Here is a 15,799-nt window from a genome sequence, read left to right as displayed (position 1 = left end):
CAAGGCAATAGCCCTACCCGCTGTGCTATTGCTCCAGCCCCCTATCTGAGGTTTTTAATCCCACCCCCCGCCTCAACCCCGTGGATGGTGGTGGTGTTAATTTTGGGTCACACCAGCCGACAATAAGTCTCTCAATGAGAGACGTTACTGGTGCCCGCCCGAACAAATCGATGAGCAATGGGATGACAGTGACAGTGACCAGCCGATGCTTGGGGGTTACTCCGGGCTCTACACTCAGGAATCACTTGGGGTAGGTGGGCTTCAGGGATCATACGGGACTGAATGAGTTGGCCACAGGCAAGGCAAGCGCCTACCCTGCTGTACTCTCTGGCCCTGACCTGAAAGGACCTGAGATGATTCAGCTAATGGGAGTTCCAATCCTGGGTTTTCTGCTTCACCCAAATCCACAAAACTAGTCATGTAACTTGCCAGTACACCTACCAAGAGTAGTGAAGCAGCTCAATATTCTCTTGGACTCTATCATAAGAGAGTTGGAAGATGCCTAAGAATATTGCCTAACACATTTTTAATTTTTTTTTTTTTTTTTTTTTGCTTTTTGGGTCACACCCAGTGATGCACAGGGGTTACTCCTGGCTTTGCACTCAGGAATTACTCCTGGTGATGTTAGGGGACCATACCGGATGCTGGGAATCGAACCCGGGTTGGTTGGCCGCGTGCAGGCAAACACCCTACCCGCTGTGCTATTGCTCCAGCCCCAATGTGTAACACATTAAAAAACAAAAACAGGGGCTGGAGTGATAGCCCAGCGGGTAGGGCATTTGCCTTGCATGCGGCCGAACTGAGTTCGATTCCCAGCATCCCATATGGTCCCCTGAGCAACCGCCAGGGGCGATTCCTGAGTGCAGAGCCAGGAGTAACCCTTGTGCACCGCCAGGTGTGACCCAAAAAGAAAAAAAAACCAACCAACCAAACAAAAAAAACAAACAAAAAAACCCACTTCCCTGACAACCTGATCCAGAAGACAGGACACGGTCACTGGACACGATCATTGGTCAATGTGCTATGAATTTTCCCCCGTCCCTGAATTCCATCAAGTCTCACCACACCTTAGAGCAACAGCAGGCCCTAAGCCAAGAGGACTGAAGTGTTATACAGTGTATCCATAGAAAATGAAATTAAGAATGTGTTTTTCCTTTGGGCCACACCATACCCGGTATCGATGGATTGGACATATGCCATAGGATTGCCCACATGCAAGGCAAATGCACCGATTTCTAGGGCCACACCTGTCTGTACTCAGGGCTCACTCACTCCTGGCTCTGGGCTCAGGGATCACTCCTGGCAAGGATTGGGGAATCCTATTGGGTGCTGGGGATTGAACTCACCAGCCCCAAGGCAAGCACCTTAACCTCAGTACTAACTTCCTTTTCTTCCTCTACCTTTTCTTCCCTCTACCTTCACCTCTCAATGAACTATTTTTGGCAGAGGAAGGGGACTCACCCCAGGCTTGTTTAGAATGACTCCTGGTGGGGCTCAGGGAGCCCTACGTGATGCCAGGGATGAAACCTGGGCTGGCTGCGAGTGCAAGGCAAGCATCCTACCCATTGCACTATCTCTCCAGCCCCTCAAGGAAACTCCCCCACCCCTCCCCAGTAAATAGAAAAGTTTACTGGAAAGTAGAGGAGAAAGGAAAAGGATCTCCCCACATGGGGAGGAACCTAGTATAAGACTAAGCTATCCGAAAGGAACTTTTAGATTCACATCTACCCCTCGCTTTGAGCGTGGGCTAGAACTAGATTCTCTTCTGTATTCTTCGCCTCGAGAGGATACACTTCAGAGGCTCCAAGATGACTTTTAGTTTCATTTCGTTGGGCCACACCCAGCTATGCCCAGGAGTGCAGAGCTTACTCCTGGCTCTGCACTCAGAGAGCACTTCTGGCGGTGCTCGGGGGACCCTATGGGATGCCTGAGACGAACAGTGCAAGACAAGCGCTCTGCCTACCGCTCTACCTCCAGCCCCAAGATGGTTTAAGCCCTTTCCCGCTTTGTCCTCAAATACCCTCCAACCCAGTGTATGAGCAGCTACCCAATACTCTTATATTGGATCTCAAAGGTCGCACGCTAAGAACCAGTAAGGAAAGGCATGTACAACTGTCGTGTGCGGTGAGCCAGAAGCAGGGAATCAACGTCCCAGATCACTGGAGTAAGAGAACAACTGGGACTCCTTCATGTCTCTCTGAATCTCCACATGCAGCTGTGTATGCGGTACACACATGCACAAATGATGAATGATTTAACTCAAATCCCCTAGCTGCCACCTATACAGGAGAAAGTATTTTCAATGTAAATCTAATAAAATGAAGAGTGAATATTTACTAAAAGATTACAACATAGGGGGCTGGAGAGATAGCACAGCGAGGAGGGCGTTTGCTTTGCACACGGCCGACCCGGGTTCAAATCCCAGCATCCCATATGGTTCCCTGAGCACGGCCAGGGGTAATTCCTGAGTGCAGAGCCAGGAGTAACCCTAGTGCATCGCCAGGTGTGACCCAAAAAGCAAAAAAAAAAAAAAAATTACAACACAGACTACACATTCTAAGTACACAATGAAACAATTCTCAAGACAAGACAATCTTTGTGTGTGTACCACACTGGGCAATACCTAGGGCTTACTCCTGGCTCTGCCTTCAGGAGTTACTCCTGGCAAGGCCTGGGGGACCATATGGGATGCCAGAGATTGGACCCGGGATGGCCACGTACAAGGCAAGAGCCCTAACCGCAGTACAACTGCACCACTCAGGACAATCTTAAAGAACAGGATGGCTATTGGTAGTATAGAAAAAGTGAAAGATAAAAGGCAGGGGAGATAGTTTAGAGGGCTGGAGAGAAAGTGTTGCATGTGTAGCTCAAGAGTTTGATCCCTGGGGGGCTGGAGCAATAGCACAGCGGGTAGGGCGTTTGCCTTGCATGAGGCCAACCCGGGTTCGAATCCCAGTATCCCATAGGGTCCCCTGAGCACCGCCAGGAGTAATTCCTGAGTGCAGAGCCAGGAGTAACCCTTGTGCTTCGCCAGCCCAAAAACCAAAAAAAAAAAAAAGTTTGATCCCTGGGCTGGAGCAATAGCACAATGGGCAGGGCATTTGCCTTGCACTCGGCCCACCCGGGTTCGATTCCTCCGCCTCTCTCGATGAGCCTGGCAAGCTACCCATGGCGTATTCACTATGCCAAAAACAGTAACGACAAGTCTCACAACGGAGACGTTATTGGTGCCCGCTTGAGCAAATCGATGAGCAATGGGATGACAGTGATACAGTGATATTCCATTCTGGTATATCATTATTAAACTACTTTGCATTAAAGGAAACTATCAATTAAGGGGAGAAAAGTTAATAAAGCTATATTTAATGAAAAAAGTAAAAAAGAGTTTGATCCCCCGTACTGCATGGTACCAGGAATAACCCCAGAACACAACGCTGGGAGTAGTCCCCAGGTGCTACTCCCAGAATCAAGGAGGCAGGAGTTAAAAAGAAAAGGCAGCACTTAAAAAAAACAATGATTATGTAATCTGTTCAGATTATCAGACCTAGTGTAGTATGACCAAGAATTCTATCTAAGTAATTGCTACACAATACCTCATTCTAATCTATCCTATTACTAGTACTCTAAAGGAAATAGCAAACTAAAGGCGGAGCACCTTGGACTTGGCAAAGCGTGAAATCTGTTACTATTCAATCCCTTCGGAAGGCCGAACAAGATGTGTGTGGACATGAAGCATGAGAGGGGGAAGTTACTTTTAGTCAGAGGTGAGTCACACTATCAGAGGCCCGTATTAAAGACAGTAAGAAAAGAGCTTTCTCCCTTCTGTATGTAAATTCCTTCCAACACTTCCTTAAAGCCCCCATCTGTATCTCATCTGACACGAGACAGGACCCAACACTAGGTCCTGTTCTGAGTCATAGCTTCCCTCTTAGAGACTGCGACACCGTAGCTATGGCAGTTTCTGGGAACTGGGTGGGGGAAAGGGCAGTTTATAGTGATGGCGGAGAAAAGAAAGAACAATCCTAGAGAACCATAAAAAGGTGCAGATTTATAGCTGAGGAAGCTAGTCCTCGCCACATCTTTTATAGACTTTCTCATTAAGAGCGCTCAGGTATGCAGAGAATGTCACAGCTTCAGGACAGGGAAGACCAGAGCCAGCTACCCTCGGGACACTGGGGGGTAGGAAGGAAGGTATAACTAAATCCAGGCCAAACGGTGAGATGCCTGGTACACCTTCCAAGGGGCTTACGGCTTGAGGACATTAGCAGGAAGACAGAGGCACCATGAACAATTCTTGCTCCAACACCTGAATAATGGGATAGAAAGGGTCAGCAAAAAAAATCCACACAGGAGGGGCTGGAGCGATAGCACAGCGGGTAGGGCATTTGCCTTGCACGTGGCCGACCTGGGTTCAATTCCCAGCATCCCATATGGTCCCCCCGAGCACCGCCAGGAGTAATTCCTGAGTGCAGAGCCAGGAGTAACCCCTGAGCATCACCGGGTGTGACCCAAAAAGAAAAAAAAATCCACACAAATTGAATGGACTGACTCAAACAGTTAGGGGAAAGTGAGTGGCAAAAATAATCAGGGTTTGGGGCTGGAGTGATAGCACAGCGGATAGGGTGTTTGTCTTGCACGAGGCTGACCCGGGTTCGATTCCCAGCATCCCATGTGGTCCCCTGAGCACAGCCAGGGGTAATTCCTGAGTGCAGAGCCAGGAGTGACCCCTGAACATCCCTGGGTGTGACCCAAAAAGCAAAAAGAATAATCAGGGTTAGAAGAAGGGCTCTTGCCTTGCACGCCGCCAACCTGGATTCAATCTCCAGCCTCCCATAGGGCCCCCCACGTACTGCTAGGGTATTAATCCCTGAGTGCAGAGCCAGGAGTAACCCCTGAGCATTGCCGGGTGTGGGTCCCCCAACCCAATAAAGAAGAACATTCTGCAGGGGAGTGTGGGCAGGCTGAAGACCTTTCTGAAGATAGAAAGGAAAGTCAAGTGCAGAAGATATTAGAAAAACCTAGGTAGGACTCAACTCTATTATTAGCATCTGTTCTATTCTTTCCCTCTTCTCTTTTGGTAGCCAATCTTATCCTCTCTCCCTGGTCCACTTGTTTTCAAGTGAAGAAACAGTTTCTACTGTGAAAAAGTTAGCCTCTCATCAGGACCTGAAATAAAAAGGAAGTACAATGAGGTCAGAAGGGAAAGAGAGAAAGAAAAGTTAAATAGGTTTTCACTTTTACTCCTTTAAGATAATTTACTACTACAGTTCTATTTTATTTACTTAGTTTTAGTTTTGGGCACTGTGATTTATAATATTGTTTATGACAGGGTATTTCTAATCACTCCTCCTGTCTCAGAACTGGGCAAAATTCACAAGGCAAAATATTTAGATTATAAAGTATTTAAAATTAGTTCTCTAGCCTACCAGAATCACAGAAACCTTGTGGAAAGTGATTCCTATTGGGAAGGGGGATCCTGCCTTTTATTTGCCACAAAACCACAGTTTATTTATTTGTTATTTGGGACACCTCCAGTGGAGATCAGGGCATACTCCTAGTGATGCTTGGGATAGGATACTGGGGTCGAATCCAGGTCAGCCGTGTACAAGGCGAAGGCCCTACCCGCTGTACTACCCCTCTGGCCCGTTAAGTCCCTTTTTAATGGAAATGATAAGGCAGCAATACAGATCAGATTGCGATCTTTTTTGCCCCACCGGCAGTGCTGGTATGGGGCTAGTCCTGGCTCTGCATTCAGCAAGAGCCTACCCACTGCGCTACTGCTCTGGCTTCCAGATTATGATCTTCAGGTAAGTATCAGACTTCCGAAAAAGAAAAATCACAACCAAACCAAAAAACCATATACAGACATGCAGAAATACAGACTAAAAGAGAGGGAAAAACACAAAACCAAAGCCAAACAAACTGGGGCTGGAGAGATGTGGGTGGGGCACCCACCTTGGACACAGCTGATGGGGGTCTGATCCCCAGCACTCCAGTCCCGAGAGACCTGCCAGGAGTGATCCCTCAGAGCGGAGTCAAGAGCAAGCCCTGAGGGGCTGGAGTGATAGCGCAGCGGGGAGGGCGTTTGCCTTGTACGCGGCTGACCCGGGTTCGATTCCCAGCATCCCATATGGTCCCCTGAGCACCGCCAGGAGTAATTCCTGAGTGCAGAGCCAGGAGTGACCCCTGTGCAGAGCCAGGTGTGACCCAAAAAGCAAAAAAAAAAAAAAAAAAGAGTAAGCCCTGAGCACCACTGGGTGTGCCCACCCCCTGCCCAAATATACACCAGAAAGAAAAACCCTCTATATCAACACATCCCAAACTAGCAAGTCTCACACCCGTAGCACCCTCTCTTCTGTACTCTCTCTCCCACCCCGGGGAGAACTCTTGAGCACGAAACTGGGAGCAGCCACTCCAGAGCTGCCAGATGTGAGGTCCCAAAATGAAAAACAAACAATCCTCTGAAATGGCAATACTGTACTTCTTCAACAGAAGAGGACCAATTAAACGCATGGCTTGGCTAGAGAGCCAGACCTAGCACAAGTCCAGGGACAAACCATAGGCGGCAGAGCACATGCCTGGCATGTTTGAAGACCTGCGTTCAGTCCCCAGCAGTGCATGGTCCCCAGGGCACCGCTGGGTGGCAGTGGCGGCCTCAAAGCACTATGCTGTGGGCCAGGGAATCAACTTTCAGGGCACACGGCTGGGTCGGCAATGACCGGAGTGACCCAATTTGGAAAAAGGGAGGAAAAGAAAAAATAAAGCCTCCAATACCATTACTTAGGTTCTCAGTGATTAGGCAGCGATGCTTAGTGATCGACATCTTCCCATGCTTTGAACCTTCCCTGACTCTGAGGGGTATCCCTTCCATTTTCTTTCTTGAACTACGTAACTACCAGGTCCTACCTAGTGACACCACTGAAACAACACAGTATTGGATCAGTCACTCCCCCAAACACAGCAGGTCTGGAAGCCATTTTATCCGAGAAAAAGGATTCATAATTAGCCCCTAATAGAGTAATACAAATCATTAGTTCTTGTCTCTATATCCTTTGCATATCCTAAAACAGTGCTCCAATTGATCATGCCAATTTGCTGAAGCAAAGATTCTGGGTGAAACTTGGCGTCCCTTGGAGGATAAAAGGGACAAGGATACTTGTGAGTATGAGAGAAAGGACTAACCAGGCTTAAGGGGACAGATTCAATCCTTTTCCCTGTCCTCTTTTTTAAAAGGCATTAGATAATTCTCTACCCCTGAACTTCCTCTTATGTGGTCTAATCTGGCTCTAAAAACTCAAAGGAATACCTAAATAAAACAAAAAGTGCTATCTTTTTAAGTTTTTTTAAAATTTTTTTATTAACAAGCAAAATAATAGTAAAAAAAAAAAAAGAAAAAAAAAACAAAAAAACAAACCAAAACAAAAAAATAAACCACACAACAAACTGAAAGTTGAAACAGCAGTAAGTCACTCGGCTGCCTAAGTTCGAAGATGTACCTGGGGTACATGCTCCCTTACTGCGAGACAAGACCTAGGCACACGGCCGTGCACTGAGATACACATGTGACCAGGGAGAATCAGAGAGCCGGAAACCACTGGGGAACAGAAAGCAGAAGCTCTTCTTCAGGCAATCCCGAAGCGCTCTGCTCTTTTCCTCTTCTTTGCCTGTAAGAAAGATGCAACAAGAAAAAAATTTAGACTTTTACGACAACAGTGGCCTAGGTTCCCGGCTGCCTCCGTCCAAACTCACACAGACAGGCGCCAGGTCCAAGGGAGAGGGGAGGCCCAAGCTTAAGCTTGGCGGGCCACGTTTAACTCAGAGAGTTCATTCCTGAATCTCTCCAGTTAACTCCATCAGGGACAGGGAGGTTTGGTGGAAAAGGAGGGTGAGGAGAGGAAAAGAAGGAAAGCAGCAGGAATGGTAAAAACAGAAAGATTCCGGAAGGAGAGGTCCTCCCAGTCCTCAAACAGTGAGAGGCTCTTACTAGGCTGAGAATGCCCCGGGCCTGAGGGACAATATAGCCGGTGGGGGAGTTTGCCGTGCACGCGGCCATCGACATTAGGTTTGATCGCCAACATCCTGTGCCCGCCAGGAGTGGTCCCTGAGTGCAGAGCCAGAAAGGAGCCCTGACCATCCCCAGGTATGGCCCAACCCCTCCCCCCAACAAAAACAAACAAAGGAACAACAAGAGAAGCAAAACAAAACACTGAGAATGTTTTCTAACCAATGTGAAGGCAGAGCTGCGAGGGGAAGGGCTGAGCGAAGCCAGGCAGGGGGCGGGGGAGGCTGCCCTCCTGGACGGCCCAGTGCCAAGCTACAGTCAGTCCTCAGAGCTCCAGACCCCCGAAGGCAAAGCAATTCCCAACGCCAACAGGATACAAGCTGGGTGAGAGGAGGCCCCAACAGAAGCCTCTTAAATATGAGACCACTGGCAGCACTGGGTCAGGGTAGAAAAGCAGGAACATCTTTGTTCTGGGAATGAGTTACAAAACAGTACCAAATCCTACATTCTCACTAGAGTCACTGCCCCCCAGCAAAGAAGGGGACCACCCGCCCGCCCCCCAAATCACTCCATTCACAAAGGAACTCAAATAGAAAAGCTGAGTGGCGCATACAGGAGGCCTGGTTTCACCTCCTGGCATCACGGAGTTCCTCGATACTACTGGAAGGGAACCCTCAGCGCTGCCAGGATGTAGCAGCAAAACCAAAAAAGGAAAGAAAAAAAATCCACAAATCCACAAACCCCAAATCCAAGTGTGGGAATCTGCCTGAAGGCCTCCAGTAACCCAGGAGCTTCTCTGCCTTCTTTTTCTTTCTCTTAAATAGAATTTCCTGAACTTGGTGGGGTGGGGGTGGGGAAAGCGAAGTGTTTATAATAAGCCCAGTCTATGCCACCTATACTATTCATGCAAGTCTGGAATCAGAGGAAAAGCATCCGGTTCAAGTGAACTCCATTATTCTCCCTAATATACACCCCCAGAGCCATCATTCCTTTCTACTAATCCCCTCACAAAACTGATGCAGTGGGAAGAGGGAGAGAGGGGGAGTTTCTGGAGCCCACCTGGTGCTGAAGGGGAGGCGAGGAAGAGATGTGCTGAGGCTCAAACCCAAGCCTCTGACATGCAAAAAAAGCCTTTGCATATGCTCCGCCCATTGAGCTATCTCTCTGGCCCCAAAGGCCGCATCTCTGAAAGACCAAATGTACCAACTTCACAAGCATATCTGGTGTTTAACAATAAATTTTTTGGCAAAGGAGGAGTAACAGTAACTAGATTCAAGATTCATTTCAAGCTCATTTCGGCAGATCAGTAAACAAACAAAAACCCGAAGGACAAATATTTTGTCATTTGGCACTTAAAAAGCAAGCAGGGGGCTGGAGAAAATAGTTCAGCTTCTAAGGCAGTTGCCGTGCATGCAGTCAAACTGCGTTCAACCCCTGAGCACAGAGCTAGGAGTAAGCCCTGAGCACTGCTGGGTGTGCCGTTACCCCCTCCAAAGAAGCGAAGAGGTGCAGACACATGGCACAGTGATATATCTGCCTTCCAAGACAAGACACCCCTACTCTGATCCCCAGCACCGCTGCTGACTGTTGCACAGGCCGACTGGACTCGGAGGCACTGCACGGCAATCCCTGCTACCACGCCATGCAGTGACTTCTGCACATGACTAAATGTGTGTGATCTCCAATCATCCCAACATAAGGGACGAAGGAAAATAAGAAGTGAAAGAAATAAGTGATTTTCCAATTGAGCTTTTTCACCCTTAATTCCCTTCAAGGGTTCCACTAAGCACTATAGGGACATCTTACCTCTGTATCTTCTGTAGTTCCGGTTCCAGCAGAACTTGTGACAATCCCAAATCTCTCCTTCCTCTTTTTCAGCTTCTCATCATCTTCAGACTGTTCAGGGATTGGTTGAAACAAGAAAGGTAATTCGCAAAGGAAACTGGATTGAAATCACAGCTTACTGACTATTCTAGCCAGCCAGTCTTGGGCCAACACTCATGATCACACACACATATACAAATAGAAGGGCTGAGATAGTGCAGAGATTAAGGCACTTGCTTTTATATGTGGCTGACCCAGGTTCAAGTCCCAGCAGCACATTTGGTTCCCTGAGTATCCCCAGTGACCCCGAAGAGCAGGGTCAGAAGTGACAAATGAGACCTGAACTCCTCTTCCTCCATGCCCACAACAGATAGGAAGCTGAATAAGCTAGCATTTTTGTCCCCAGAATAATAAATCTTAATTTTTTTTTTTTTCTTTTTGGGTCACACCCAGCAATGCTCAGGGGTAGTTACTCCTGGCTTTGCACTCAGGAATTGCTCCTGGCAGTGCTTGGGGGACCATATGGGATGCCGGGGATCGAACCCGTGTCGGCCGCGTGCAAGGCAAACGCCCTACCCGCTGTGCTATCACTCCAGCCCCTAAATTTTAATTTTAATAGAACCTCAACACACCTAAGAGTAAACAAACATAAAAAAAAAAAACCCAAAACCCAATAAGGGAGGATGGGAACTAGCTCAAGGAAGCTCACGCTTTGCCTGTTCAAGGCCTGGCTTTGGTCCCCAGTACCACATGGTCCCCGAGCACCACGCTAGTAATATCTCCCAGAACCTCCAGACAGTGCCCAAGACCCCAAAGCAAACCCCAAGAATATCAAGAAGGAGTCTGGGGATGGTTCATTTGACAAGAGTGACCTCCACCACTGACATCTGTGATAGCCAGTGCCACAGCAAAGTGTGATCTCCAGGCCAAAAAGTGTGAGACCCCTGGCGAGCAGTGAGACCAGTAAGCACGAGCACAACTGTGACCAAGGGTCATTATAACCACAACAGGGGGGTGGGGTGGCGAGAAAACAGTAAGAACAATAAAATTTGCACTTAAAATATTTTTTGTAGTCCAGATGTGTGGAAAACAGGCTTCACCTAAAAATGAAATACGAAAATCACCCATAGGGGCCAAAGTGACGTTACAGCAGGTAGGGTACTTGCCTTGCATGTGGCCAACCTGGATTTGATCCCTGGCATCCTACGTGGTCCCTCAAGTCCTTGCCAGGAGTGATCCCTGAGTGCAGCACCAGGAGTAAGCCCTGACCCCTGCCCACCCTCCCAAAAATGAACACCCATAGAAAGCAGGTTGACTGGAGGCATAACTTGCTGAATGATGCTTATTCTACTTGCCAAAGTAAGCAGAGCATTATGAACACCAAACCAAATTATAAGGCTCTGAATAATTTCAAGGAAGGTGATCTCACAGGAACCAGATAGGGTGCCGGGGACAAAACCATGGTTGGTCATGTGCATCTTATCCACTGTACTATCTTTTCATCCCTGTATCCCACTTTTAGCAGTTGTTTTGTCTTTTGTATCTTCCCCTCGTACCCAGACACTAGCTATCAATAGTCTAGTATAAGGGTAAGTAAGCACCTAAAATCAGGTGGGTTCCTGGGGCTGGAGCAATAGCACAGCAGGTAGGGCGTTTGCCTTGCACGCAACTGATCCGGGTTCGATTCCCAGCATCCCATATATACGGTCCCTCAAGCACTGCCAGGAGTAATTCCTGAATGTATGAGCCAGGAGTAACCCCTGTGCATCGTTGGGTGTGACCCAAAAAGAAAGAAAAAAAATCAGGTGGGTTCAAGGGAAAATATAGCTCAGTAAGGATTGGAGCAATAGTACAGAGGGCAGGGCACTACTTGCCTTTCATGTGGCCAACTGGGTTCCACCCCTGGCACCCAAATTGGCCACAAATCTAATAAATAAGGTAAATCCAATCAAACCAAATCAGGTGGGCTGCTTAGCTGACATGCTGTTCGGTGGTACAACAGATGCTTTGTCATATGTATGAGGCCTTGGGTTCAATTCCTACTACATAAAGTAAAACTGAAACAAACAAGAAAAAAAAAATAGAACAGGGATAGGAGACTGTTCAAATAGAACATACTCTCTGCAGGCAGGATTCCTGGGTTACTAGACGCTGGTATCACATGGTCTCTTGAACGCCACCAAGGGTGGCCCCAAAACAAAACAGACAAAAAAGGAAAAGAAAAAAAAAAAAAGAGGGGATGGATGGGATGGGATGATGGGACACTGGTGGACAGAAGTTGACACAGGCCGTGTATATGGTGAGGATTCTCTGCAGGGAACTCCCATTAAGAGCACTGTAAAACACAATGCCTCCAACACAGGAGGCAGGGAGCAAACTAAATTAGGGGGGGGGGGGGGGTCCTGTGAGCCTTTCCTCCTGCTCAGTACAGGGACAGTTTACTAGAATGCAGCACATCCAGAAAAAGATCTTATTCTTCTTCTGAAAGAGAATTATTCCTTTTGCGGGGGTAGGGAGTACTCCTGGAAGTGCTCAAGGGCTGTAGGCAGTGTGAGGTACCAAACCAAGGCATGGTCACCTACACAAGTACCTGACCCCTGGACTATCTTTGGGGCTCAATTCCATCATATTTTTCAAGAACACTTTCAATTCATACACATATTCTACCCTCATCATGGGTCTGGAGAGCTTAAGTTAATTTTGAAAGACTTTTTAGATTTTTGCTCAGCGGCAACACCAGGTGCGGTGTTTGGGGGTCACTCTGGTTGTGCTTGGTGCAATGTAGCATCAGGGATTGAACCCGGGCAAATGCAAAGTATGAACAGAGCCTGGTGCTCAGGGTTGCTCCCGGCCCAGCCAAGGTGGTGTGATGCCCACATCAAACTAGGATCTTTGATGTACAAAGTATATACTCAGTCCACTGAGCTCTTTCCGACCACTATTTTAGTTTTGTTTTGTTTTTTAATTTTTAAATTTTGGAAGCTTTTTGGGCCATATTTGACAATGCTCAGGGGTTACCCCTGACTGCACTCAGAAGTCACTCTTGGTGCTCGGGAACCATATGGGATGGCCCAGGTCAGCTGTGTGTGAAGTAAGCGCCTACCTGTTGTACTATCACTCCGGCCCCAACTAAAGTGGGTTGTTTTTTTTTTAATTCACTGTTTCCAATTTCAACTATTTCATCTGTTGAACTATAATACAAGAATTAAGTTGGGGTCAGAGAGCTAGAACAGTGGGTAAGATGCCTATCTTGAATGTGGCTGATCTACTTTCAATCCCCAGTGCTGCCTGATCCCCAAGAAAAGCCAAGGACCACTCCTGCCGAGAGAGCAGGGAACACCCACCAAGAATCCCCAGGAATGGTCCCACCACCCACTTAGCCCCACCCCCAACAAAAGTATTAAGAGGTTTACCAACGAACACAGGCCTCACTAGGGTTTTTGTTACCAAAGTCATTAGGAAGTGTTACCACAACTAACATACATGCAATGAAACGATCTAAATGAGTATATCAAAATGAAAGCTGGGACCAGAGATAAAGCTCAACTTGTAAGAGAAAATATCTAGCAAGTGCTAAGTTTGATCGCCAGTACCACATGAGGTTGCTCTGTGGTCCCCTAACACAAGAAGTTCCCCCATGGGGAAAAAATAAGAGGGCGAACCTCTAGAATATTTTGGATAAAATATTGCCATTTTGCTAGGTCTCAAGGCCAAGCAGAAAGTTTCAGGGGAGGATACACTCTTCTAGGGAGGAGGTAAGGTTTGACTTAACCACGATCCTTTTTACAGGGGTGGCAGGGCTTGGGCCGCCTCTGGGGGTGGTTCAGAGATTCTTCTTCTTTTTTGGGGGATACATTAGGTGGTGTTCCGAGTCTACTCCTGGTGCTGCACTCAGAGATGACTTCTGGCAGGGCTCAGGGACCATATGGGGTACCAAGGACCAAACATGGGTTGGTCCTGTGCAAGGCAAGCACCCTGCCCACTGTACTATCTCTCTGGCCCCTGTTCTTAGCTCTGTGTCCAGGATCACTCCTGATGATGCCCAGGACACCGTATGTGTTCCATACCAGGGATCAAACCAGGGTGAGTCACAGACAAGGCAAATGCTTACCCCCTGTACTAACTCTCAGATCTTCCTTCTTCCAATTACAGACTGTGAGATGCCACCTAAGAAACCCAGCCATGCTCTCAGTGCAAACCAAGGGGCCACTCCTTTCCAAATCTTATTGTACAGTCTGTGTCCATCTGCCCTGAGTAGTCTTTTCTCTAGTTCTCTATTTGCTGCAATGTCAAAGAAGGGGGAAACCTGACTTCTAGATTAAGTTCGCTATACTTCCTTTGGAGCTCAAAGGAAAGAAGCAGGGGATAAGGAACAACAGGGGGTGGTCGGTGTGCCTCTGCAGCCACCAAGGCGACTATCAGAAGTGTTCCCATGAATGTCCTTCTCTGCTTAGACCGCCGAGGCCTCTCCGAGACCCAGGCAGAGCATCTGCTCCAAATCTACCAGAGGCACTAGGGGGACGAGAAACAATACCAGCCCCCCCACCTCTTACCCTCGACAAATAGCCTGACCCACACCCTCGCCCTCAGAGGCCAGGGGAGGTTTGGTTTAATTTGTGCATGCTTGTCCTCCCTCCCTACCCAGCGCCCCTCAGCGCGCCTCCGAAAGCCTCTTATTCCTTGCCCTGCAGGGAAAGTGCACAACAGCCCAGTAAATCAACACGGTTCTAATGATCTCTCTCACTTGACCCTTCTAGCGTGACGGTGTCGCATGGAAACAAGCATACAATAAACTTCACTCCATCTTTAGCTCCTTGCTGACAGGATTTGATTCATGGGATGGTGAGACCCCATCTGAGGGAAATTACCTCAATCAAAACGCATCCCCATCTGCATTCATCAGGCCAATACTCCCCCAGGCCATGCTCAAGTGCACAAATGGGGCTGTGCATCTGGAGGCAGCAATGACCCTCTAGCTCAGTGTCATACGCATTTGTAAACCTTTCCCTTCTTAGCCCTCCCCCACTTTTCCTTTTCCTTCCCAATCAGAGAAGTGTTTGAATCTGAGTATCTTTTTTTCCTAAGTGCAAACCTTCTAAACATTAACATTCATCTAAAATCAGAGGAAGAACTCTATCCTCACTAACTAAATACTGGCACTGGATGTTCAGATTGTGCCACCTACTTCACTTTCCCCATTCTTTCACTCAAGATTTAAATATCAAGGTAATTGATGTCAATTTTTTTGGGGGGCCACTATGGGATGCCAGGGACTGAACTGGGTTGGCTGCGTGCAAGGCAAACACCCTATCCGCTGTATCTCTCCAATCCTGATGTCAATATTTTCAACATACATAATTCTACTTCCAAATAAGTGTCATTAAAAAAAAAGGCTCATTAATAAAGAGAACGGTAGTTGTGCAAAAGGACAGAAACACAGCTCAATGGGCTAGAGTCAATGAAAGTGCCTACTACAGAGGAGTTCTATCCCACAGACTTTCAATGAACCTACGCTATTATTACTATTTTGAGGTCCATAGACGGCGGCAATGCAGAGGGAAGAGGCTACTCCCAGCTAAGTGTTCCATGGCTCAAACCTGGGGATCCTGCATATCAAGCACATTCTCCAAACATTTGAGCCATCTCACTGACCCTTACCTATTATTACTTTTATTGTTTGGGGGCCACCCCTGGCAATGCTTGGGGGGGACTGTATGGGATGCCTTGGACTGAACCTGGGTCAGCTGCATGCAAAGCAAATGCTTTACCTGCTGTACTATCTCTGGCTCTTTACCAATTTTTTTTTTCTTTTTGGGTCACACCTGGTGATGCACAGGGGTTACTCCTGGCACTGCACTCAGGAATTACCTCTGGCAGTGCTCGGGCGACCATATGGGATGCTGGGAGTCGAACCTGGGTCAGCTGCGTGCAAGGCAAACGCCCTACCCGCTGTGCTATCGCTCCAGTCCCTTT

General features: G+C 47.8%; 1 protein-coding gene across 1 annotated transcript in view; it reads right to left on the bottom strand.

Annotated features, from left to right (window-relative positions):
* Positions 1-7,320: 7,320 nt before the first annotated feature.
* Positions 7,321-15,799, bottom strand: part of SARNP (SAP domain containing ribonucleoprotein) — a 54,073-nt gene continuing 45,594 nt past the window's right edge. Inside the window, exons 10-11 of the mRNA XM_004601585.2 lie at positions 9,809-9,898; positions 7,321-7,664 (exon numbers count right to left, since the gene is read on the bottom strand). Coding sequence (XP_004601642.1) covers positions 7,623-7,664; positions 9,809-9,898 — 132 coding nt within the window. The 3' untranslated portion in view covers positions 7,321-7,622. The remainder of the gene's footprint in view (positions 7,665-9,808; positions 9,899-15,799) is intronic.

This window comes from Sorex araneus, chromosome 2 (genome assembly GCF_027595985.1).
Source record: "Sorex araneus isolate mSorAra2 chromosome 2, mSorAra2.pri, whole genome shotgun sequence".
Classification (NCBI taxonomy): domain Eukaryota; kingdom Metazoa; phylum Chordata; class Mammalia; order Eulipotyphla; family Soricidae; genus Sorex; species Sorex araneus.
This window is presented reverse-complemented; position numbering and strand designations above follow the sequence as displayed.